The sequence below is a fragment of the Atta colombica genome, unplaced genomic scaffold (assembly GCF_001594045.1).
Source record: "Atta colombica isolate Treedump-2 unplaced genomic scaffold, Acol1.0 scaffold155, whole genome shotgun sequence".
NCBI lineage: Eukaryota > Metazoa > Arthropoda > Insecta > Hymenoptera > Formicidae > Atta > Atta colombica.
Genome location: NW_017259245.1, coordinates 2,595,091 through 2,605,665, shown reverse-complemented (window position 1 = coordinate 2,605,665; position 10,575 = coordinate 2,595,091). Strand labels below are relative to the sequence as shown.

General features: G+C 41.7%; 1 protein-coding gene across 4 annotated transcripts in view; it reads right to left on the bottom strand.

The window, feature by feature from the left end:
* The window catches only part of LOC108685730 (ETS-like protein pointed), a 116,283-nt gene that overhangs the window by 50,239 nt on the left and 55,469 nt on the right, over positions 1-10,575 (bottom strand). The window contains exon 1 of one of the 4 annotated variants that reach the window (XM_018190683.1): positions 547-1,095. The exons of the other annotated variants lie outside the window; for them this stretch is intronic. Coding sequence (XP_018046172.1) covers positions 547-622 — 76 coding nt within the window. The 5' untranslated portion in view covers positions 623-1,095. Of the gene's footprint in view, positions 1-546; positions 1,096-10,575 lie in introns of those variants that run through there. 4 annotated transcript variants of the gene reach the window in all.

Below are 10,575 nucleotides of genomic sequence, written 5' to 3'. Positions count from 1 at the left end.
ATATATAAGATATATAAAAAATATATACTGAAATGAAAATAATTTCTCTTGCTAAAAATAAAATTTTCTGTCATTTTTATAGAATATATTAATTTGGTTCTTAGTTATAATTAATCTCATTTTTTCCGGCATTGTGATTTAGGCATTACTACAAATTGTAAATATACAAAAGCTCACAATGAGTCTAAATCAATTTACCGTAAAAATCTTATATTATTTATAAAATCTTATATTTATCGTCATATAAATGTTACGACTTTTATTCCGTTTCATTTAATTTTGCTGACGTGATAAGTTATTTATAATCGCCAATGCTAATCATTTTCGCAATTGAGTTTCAATATTGATCATATTCAATATATAATAAGAAAAAAAGATAACCACAAATAATGACTTGAAATCGCGTAACATTCTACAAGTGAAACTCTTATGGTTATCAACAAACCCCCTCAAAATCATTATATTAAATGTTTTACGCTTCATTACACCTTGTTATAACGAGACAAACGTAAGGTAACTAGTTAACTCTGTCCTTGAGATTCCTACCTCTGGACCTGCCAAAGGACTTCATGGCCTTGATTCCCATTCCGGCATAAGTGTCGCCGCCGTAATCAACATACATGAGTGCCTCTTGTGTAATCACTGCACATGCACGTAGTCCAGGATCATCAGTGTCATTCGTTTGTTTTTCTTTTATATTTCACCAAACTCATGTTTCTTCTCGTTCCTTCTCTCTCGATGTTTCTCGAGGTGCGGAAATTCGTCGTTCGTAGTGAAATCATCTAAATCACAGGTGCACCATCAAAGATGAAAAATTGGCTCATTTAATTCCACGTGTATAACATTGAACTTGATCCCACACGGCGCCGATGATCACATCGCCGATCGATTTATCGTCGGTTCAGCCTTTAAGACGAAGAGTGATTGTCCTGATTGTCTATCCCATAATGCACACGTCCTCTGACGTATAAAGAGGAGAGAATTCCTATCGAAGGACCGACCGGCGTCGATTGGCAAATCACTTTGCGACGAATACACTTTTCGACGCAGGGACAACGCACCGTTACTCGAAACGATAAATGATCGGTGCCATCGAAATCACCAATTGTTGACACAGCGTCACAGTGTAGCGAAACGTAACACAAACCAACCGCTGGCCGCTGACAGTTTCAAATTGTCAATGGCGGGCTGAATTCGGCGAGGCAATCACGTTGCGAGGAGATCAAGAGAAGAATCTGGAGGCCTCGATGAGGCGCACTACTGGTCGGGCGGGCTCGGAGCACAGCATGTCCACCATGTGTTTGCTATCAATTCATAACTGCGACCCACACGAGTTATTTCCGAATACCTGCTTGCGCAACCGCTCGTTGCTCTGGGACCAGTAGGAGGGAGAGGACAGGGGACGGAGAGCGGCGTGGCGAGATAGAACCAACTCCTCGATGGAGGGAGCGAGAGTCCGAAAATATGAAACGTCGCCCGGTCCGTCAGAGACGGAAATGCCCCGCTCCGTTTCGCGTTTTCTTCTCCGCCCGCTTTATCACGTATTTGGGAACGTCTTCGTTCGTACCGAACAGGCGCGCCTGGATTCCCTCGATCGCGTTTCACCAAGTCGAGATAGCTACCTGCGATCGCGCGCTACGACGACGATCTCGTAGCGCGGCGGCACTTGACGACACACTCTCGAGGGAATTCGCACACGCGAGACTGGAGACGGCGCGCACTGAACGGCGAGAGGCCGAGAGAGCGCACGCACGTATCCCTGCGCTACGTCACGGACGCTCCTCGTACTCAGGACCGTGCGTCCGTGTGTTGTGTATCGCGCGGCTCGCGCATCGAGGATCGAGGTGATCCGCCGCCCCGGCTATGAAACGATCTTTCCTTCGGCGCCACCGGAGTTCGAGTTCGTTAAGCCGAAGCGCCACTGTCGGGCACGTATACGATCGTGTTCCGCAGGTAAGTGCGTGTACGTCGGGAGAAAGAGAGAGCTAGAACGAGAGAGGGAGAATGAGAAACGAGGGGCAGAAACTCCAAAGAAGAAGAAGAAGAAGAAGAGGCAGAGGAGAGCAAAGGTGCAGGAGAAAAGTAGAAGACCCGAAGCGGGAAGGGAAGTGGAGAGTAAGAGAAGGGGGATCGAGCGTCGTGGAGAACTTCTCTCTCTCTCTCTCTCTCTCTCTCTCTCTCTCTCTCTCTCTCTCTCTCTCGGAGAAGGGAAGTGGATGCGTCTTCAATCGCGTCTTATGTATTCGCGAGGCCAGCCAAGATTTCACGGGCGTCGACGGTCCAGCAAAGAGAGGAGGGCGACGTAAGTAGTACCGATTCAAGATTCGTTTCACACGACTCACTCAGGTGAACACGCGAGTTTTGCGGGGAACCATATTCGGGGGGAGCCGCAAAACGATGCGGTAAAACGCGGGTAAAGCGTCGAAGATGCTTTCTTCGCACGCTACAGGGAACCAAGTTACGGGAGGGGAAGAGAGGGAAACGAACAAGAGTAAGACGATCGGTGAGTCGGTTCCCTTCATCGTGACTCCGGTGTCACGGATGGCTAAGTCGCATGACAGTCGCGTTATGTGTATGTAACGTGCGCTCGCGTGGATGTCAGGAGGAGGGACGGGGAGAGGGGGGGGGGAGGGAGAGCGAGGCTGTAAGAACGAAAGAAGATGAGGACGCGCGAAGGAGGTGGGCGGCAAGGGACTTCGGTTTATTATAGGGGAAGTATGCCGTAGATAGCAACTCCGGAGATTGAGAGAGAAGAAAGAGAGGTATATAGGGGTCGGAAGCGGAGAGGAAAAGAAGATCGAGCCGAATTATGCGAAAAGAGACGTAGGAGATTCTTAATATACGTAGGCCAGAGGACACGTAAGAGTAGCGATATTTTCAGCTGAATGGAACCGAGGAGTAGGGAAAAACGTTAAGCAGACGCGAATATAGAATGCAATCCGAAAATACGACTAACCGAGCTGTTTTGCGAAGGTAAAAACGTAAAATCATGAAAAGAGTAACGCGAGCGGCATGGGTCATCCGTGAAGAAGATACCCAGGTGGAATTAACGGAGCGATGAAGACAGAAGGAAAAAGAGAGGAAGGGATTGAGAGAGAGAGAGAGAGAGAGAGAAGTTGAAACGTACGCGCGAGACGGGAAGAACGAGCGAGATCGATGACGAAACTGGAAGGGACATACAAGAGGGAGACGAAAAACACTTGACTCCCCACCAACGCTACGATCGCACGACGCGACAGCGGAGTGGTGCGGCACAGGCCAGCAGGCCTCCTAGCCCTCACTCTTCTCGCTCTGAGTTTTATGAATGAATACTCTCCCGTCACACGCGGCGGACTAACACTGGCGTCGACACTCACGCTACGAATGCGCGCGCGCGTCCCTCGCTCGCTATCTTTCTCTCTTCCTCTGTCGCTCTTCCTCTCTCTCCCGATCTGTCTCTCTCACTCCTCTTCTTTCTGTTTCAATCGGCCGTGCCGCGCGCGTAAAATCAAGGCGTACGGGTGCGCTAGGTGACGTGCACGTACAGTACACACATGCGCGACGCGGAGTCCGCACGACGAGGAGTAAATACCAAGTTGGCTAATACACGGGCGCGCAAGTCCGCCGCTGTCCGTTCCTTCCTTCATTCGGTTTGCCGGTTCGTTCATTCATGCCCGAGCCGCACGCTTTAACTGGTAGCTCACCTCGACCGTCCCGAGAGAGGCTCCCTCCTCCTTCTCCTCCTTCTCCTCCTTCATCTCCTTCTCTTTTCTCTCTTTCTCACTTAGATCAGATTTCTTTTCTGCTGTTCGCCGCCACCGTCGTCGTCGTCGTCGTCGTCGTCGTCGTCGTCGTCGTCGTCGTCGTCGTCGTCGTCGTCGTCGTCGTCGTCGTCGTGACGTTGACGTCACGCTAAATGAAGAAACGAGTCGGCACTTTCCGAGAATGACTGCAGTTCCTTGCGTGACCTTCTTTCAGCTGCCCAGATAGCAGGGTGGACTATCTTTCCGAGCACGGTAGCCTTCATTGCTTATATACGCCAACACGAAGGATATATATGGATCACAATATAATTTCTGATATATCTCGCTTGGGCAAAACTCGAAAATGTACATTTTTTTTCTCCCTGGATATCATTCGATTGCAAATTGTTTTATAAACATTTAATCAAATTATCATCAATAACGTAAAAGAGCACTTCGATCTAATTATTAATATATAACTCAATGGATAAGTTTATTTCAATGCAGCGATATTGACGCATCACTAAATCGAGCTTGACTGCCAAATAATCAAGTATAATAGAACTCATTTGTCTGCATTTCATTTATACAAACAAGCTCATGCTCAGTCTTAAATATTCGAACGGCATAGTTTGAACAATAGGAACTCGACGTGCTTGATTTCAGTTTTCTGAATGTCAGCTCCTATCGGAAATAATAAGTGCTGATAGAAAGTAGTGTTAATAAATCTCTGTCCAAATTATTCGATTATTAAAACTATCTTGTTTCCCGATAAATATAATCGGATAAATGGAGTAGTTCTACTGTAATTCGTTCTATGGCATTATTTTGAAATGATTAAAAATAGAGAAAGAGAGAGAAAGAGAGAGAGAGATAAAATATTTTGTTTTAAAAATATACCTATTCGTATAAAAAAGATTTCATGCTAGTCATTGGGGGAAGAATATTAATATAACAAGATGATAATAAAATATCTTTAGGTATAATTATTAGATAAGTTCCAATACTGGAATATACTATAGAAGAATACGAAGATAGATACGAATATTAAAATTATTTTTATAAGTAATATATACCAATAAAATTTACATAAATTATTTCTGGAATGACTGGTTTTTATACTGGTAATTATACTGTCTATGCAAATACATAAATGAAAACAACCCTTCGATCAATCATATCGCGTAATAATGATTGTGCTTAATGACACCAACACATAACAAAGGCAAATGACGGTCGAACGGTAAAGTTTTTAACGAGGTGATAGAAACGCGGATGTCACGAAGTACTTTTACAGCTTCTTCGTTGGCGGAATAATCGACAATAAAAAGGCGGCGTAATTATACGTTACTAAAGCAAACACAGTTTTAGTAACTTTCCTACGGTCGCACGGCGAATCGCGAGATGTTGTGCGTGTGATTGATGAAAAACTTGTCGCCTGCGGGCGTAAAGGCTAAAAATTTCCTTTGCGCGACTAGCAACTTCCGGCACGTCCACAGGACCATTCATAAACTCGCTCCGGTACCGTCAATCGCGATGAGACATTCACTCCTCTCTCGACACCCATTCCAGCGACTACCATTCGCGATTCCAAGAGCTATATTTTACGCCGCTTCTCGTACGTATAACTGTACGATGTACGAACGCGACATGACTGCGTCTTCCCATCTTCCTTCCTCCATTTTCTCTTTTTCTCTCTCGCTTGCAACAGGTTACGCTGCATTCGTTTCGATAGATTAACTGAGGAACGAATTATCGAGAGACAATTTGGCAAGACACAGGCGAGCTTGATTCTAATCTTGATTTCTAACAGATGTTCGTCTTATTATTGACCCCGGATAGATTTCGATAAAATCTTTAAGCGATTTAAACTATAATTAAATCACTTAAATTAGAAAGCGCTTCATCACAAAAATCTGGAAAGTCATTCATTTAATTTTCAAGAAAGATATATATCTGTATATAAAAAGAATTCTATTTCAAAGTGATGTAAAAATAGCAACAAAAGGAATAATAAAATGCCTTTTTACGATAATCATATTAATATCATTGAATGTTATTTTATAATTCTGAAAAATTAAAAACTTTGAAGATACTAAGATCCTTTTATTGATAACAAACATGTTATCGTATTGAGATATTTAAAAGAAAGGTATTCAATTTCTTGCTAATTCAAAGATTTGCTTTAGACATGATTAATAATAATATAATCACGATGCTAGCGATGCTCGTTTGTGTTAGACAGCTGAACTTTAATGAATCAACTCCGGCCGCTAGAAGTATACATCGCGTGGTGTACGATGCAGCTGTGCGGTTGTGTGTAATCTAATTAATAATTACATGAGGCGCGTTGTCGAACTTCATTCAAAGGCGAGGTAAGTAGCGTGGTCGCGCACTAAGAAACCCGGAAGTCGCACCGCGAGAAAATTATTATCGTCGATTAACGTCGCGGAAATTGATAAAGCGCGTTACGTTATTGCAGGTAGGCCAGATAGGAAGAGGTTAGGGAACGATAACCGGGGAAATAATAACAATACACGACGTTGTGGGAAGTGGTAGAAAAACGTGACGGACAGCCGTGATGAGCCGGAGGATGCGCCGCCCCGGGTGTCAGGGAAGAAGAAAAGGGGAAGAAACGACGGCACAGTGATAGATAACGGCTCGAGGATAAGAGGGAAGGTTGTGCGCTGCAGAAGGGGGCGGGTTGTCTTGGTGTACAGAATAGAGAGAGATCGGGAGAGAAGGACGGAAAAGGATGACCGCAGGAAGGAAGTTGGCCTGGCCCCGGTGTGCAGGTTGTTGTCTGGTAACACCTATGGTGATCAAAGAGGAGGGAAGGAGGAGGAGGAGGAAGAGAGGAGCGCAACAGGACGAAAAGGAAGAAAGCTGCACAGCGCAGGCCGAGGAAGAGAGGATGTAGGAACAAAAGGAACGCGAATAGATAGCGATAGAGAGCGCCGAGCAGAAGCTGGCCGCTGCTGGACGCGCTCGGCGCGGTATATACTTGCCGAAGGCTGAGCAGGTTTTTGCCACATTTTTTGCGGCGCTTATTATAACTAGGAAGCTGATGTGCTCTCTCTCCCTGAAGCCCTACCTCGTAATCTCGGCGATCGGAGTGTGTTCGCCTGCGCGCAGTCAGGTATACACACGTACGTGCGAAAAGTGTGTGCGTGTGGAACGTTTATCGGAGCGTACACTCACCGTTGGAAACGGCGAGATGTAGCTGAGAAACAGAGAGGAAGAGAGAGAAGTGGGATGGAGAGCGTGAGAACGCGTAAACTTGTAAGATACGAAAGAGCGTAAGGAAAGGAGATATATCGTCGTGCTCCTTTCCACAGTGTTGGAAAAGGTGGTGATGATGTTGGTGGTGGTAGTGGTTGGAACTGGGTGCTCGTATACTTCAGAAAGACACACGTGTCAACGTCATTTCCTTTACATGGCGAGTGTCTCTCTCTCTCTCTCTCTCTCTCTCTCTCTCTCTCGTCCCTCTCTTTTTCTTTCTCTTCTACCACGTCGGCTCTTCTCTCATGTCCTTTTTCGCCTCGGACATATTCGAAGAGAAAATAATGCGCTACAAAGTCAAGCGCTCGCTTGCTTGCCGGTAGTTGTGAATTTATCCAATGCTTGTTAGTAAAGAGAGCGAAGAAGTAATTAAACGAACAGAGTTTAGCCTTCTGTTACGGAGCAACGACTTTACATAAGATATGTGATGGGATTATAGGTAGAGTATAAGATATGATAGAGTGGGTAAATACAGTACGCTATTGATCTTTCTCTTGGCATACATGGCACGTTTGATAGACATCATTTCTTATAGATGTTAACAAATTCTTGAATCTATAATAAGTTTTGTAAGAAGGAAATATTTTTGATGAAATTTCATAGAATCGTTTTTTATAAAATCAACGTCAAATACTTTGTGATGATCTATAAACACTTAACTAAAATGACTAAAATGTCAACTATTTACTTTTCTAATTCTAACAATTAGGTATAATGATATATTTACAGCTTTTATCGATAAATTTATTTCTAAGATTCTATAATATATGTAATGTAAACTATATGCTAAATATGTGTAAACATATCTTTATATTCAATTGTTATTAAAAAAGAAATTGTAATGTGCCAATTTTTCCTATAAAAGTGATATGGACTTTATGTTTAATTGCTTTTAAAAAGAAATTGGGGTCAATATCTTAAAATTTCCCATTAAAAACGAAAGAGATCATATTAAATGGTTTCACCGTATTAATTCAATAGCAAAGATAGAGACTTTCGATCACACAAAACTCGCGAGATACCATAATATGTCACTTCCTCCCACGTTTACGCAGGAAGACGAGAGCACGCACGGCAGAGCGATTCCTCACTTCACCTCGTAGTCCTTGCGTGCAAGGATTGCGAGTACGAGCAAGAGCTACCATCACCATCCCCTTCGTTCTCATATCCCTATCCTCTCTGACCAATCGAGTTCACCTGGTCCACGTTACGGTCACTCGACTTCCGGTAACCCGGGCGGGCTACGCGTATGGCCCACGGCCATGTAACCGTGACTTCTCTCTTGTTAACACTTCCGCTCTCCTTTTCTACGTGATTTCGCGAGCTCACAACGCGAATACGATCTTCGTCGTATAATAACTTTATGATATCGAATCATAGATAATATTATATGTAATTCACGAAAACATTGTTAATACGTTTCGATATTTGATTGGATTAACAAAACAAAAGTATGTTTCTTAGATTCTCTGAGTTGGATCTCATTTCGCTTCGTCATTAATCATCTGTGAAAAATAAAAGATGCGCGTATTAATCGTTCGTTTAATTAATCTGCAACATCATACGTTGCGCAAATCTGCACCACGTCGCTTCGGGACGTTAAATGAAGGTTCTTTAGAAAATATTTGACATACGATTGGACCGATAAAATACAACAAATCTTATTGCATAACTGCACGAGAACGCATCGTGATTTACCATACTATTTGTGTCCGTGCATGTTAAATAATCACCGCCACTTTCTCGCCAAACTTCGGCGTTTATTGTGCGATCGGTCAACGACCATTCGAAAGGGTTGTCCCAACGACAGTTTTCTCTCGCAATACGCGATTATTGCGGCACATCAGAACACGGATCGTTGCCGCGTGAAAGTCCACCGGTTGCTGTGGCAGAAGAGAGGAGGAAAAGAGGAGTGAGGGAAGAGTAGGAAGCAGAGAGGGAAGAGGCGACAATTTCCGGTCTCTCTCCTTCTCTCTTTCAGAACACACAACTTAATGCCTATTTTTATCTTGGACACTGAATATTCGCGCAGACGAGATTTAAAAAATCTGCATAAAAAAGAGTAAGAGTCTTTTATCTAAATTCAATAAAACAATATACTAATATCATATTCCTGATGAAAATTTTTCTCAGAATTTTTCATATCATTTTTCAGAACTTCCATATAACTTTTCAGAATTTCTGTACAATGTTATAACTTTCTCACATTTTTATACGAATTGGAACACTTCTCAGAAAATCTACATTTTTTTTCAGAATTTTCGATATATGTTAATTATGAAATATCGTAAGATTCTATGTAAGATAATATTTCGAAATATTCTAAGATTTTTGTAAATCTAATTTCTGATGAAAAGTTATAAAATAATATATTAAAAAAATTTTTTAATATTTTTTTAGAAATTATGAGATAAGAAATCTCTCAGAATATTTCAGAATTTACATATATATGAAAAATTCTGAGAGAAAACGTAAACTTTCCGAATATTTCTGAGTATTTCTGAAAAATGTTCCAATTCGTGTATAAAAATTATAAGAAAAATTTTCACCAGGAATGTATCGAATTTTTAAAATTAAATTTTTAAAATTAAATTTTCTAGTCTAATTTCGTTTTTATGATGTTTTACTTTTATTCACGTCATTTTATTAGAAAGTACTAGGTTAGGAAAGTACAATTAGGAAAATATGTTCTTATTTTGTCATTTTAAATTAATATTAATGTTATATAAGATCGTGTTATATAAGATCATTTATTATGTAAGAAAAGAGATAATATTGTAGATTAATAAATATATATTTTTTGAAAAATTTCTCAATTTCTTAGAAAACTGAAAAGATAGCAAATTTCTTTTCAATTTCTTTTCTTCTTAATTTCTCAATTCTTCCTTCATTTCTCCATTTCTAGAATTTCTCGAATCTTAATGCTGCTATTAACGCGCAATATTATGATAAAACGATTGCCCGCAATATGAAATATGACGGAGGCAGTCTAACCCCGAGCGAGACGCGTAGTCAGCAAATAGATATACTCGCGTACGCGTAACGTATGGAAGCAGATTACCCTCGAAACAAGTTCTTGGTTTAACTCCCACGCATGTAATTACCTTGAAGCAGGTGCGCCATAAGAAGCACTCGGATAACGATAAGTATACGCTAGAGCTCGATTTACGGCTTACTATGGGCTGAATGTCGACGATCCCCATACGGATTGCCGGCAAAACATTATTTCTCATTTTTATATCGATGCCATTTTCATGAATTCTGTTTACTCGATTTATTTGTTATATTGACATTAACCTTTGCTGAGGTAAGTCGAGATATTCGTCAAAACGTTACAACATTTCTCTTCAATTACGACTGTGAAATATGAAATGCACATTGTTATCAGTTTACAAGCGTTACATCACAAAGCTACGATGACGAGTTTGATTATTCCTGACTTATGTAATATTCTGCATGTCAGTCTATCGAACATTTTAGACATTCGGCGCAATTAGAAATTTAGGACGAAGTCGAGACATTCGCGAGAAGTTACACGTACAAAAGTGAAGAATACCAACAGGTGATGCAA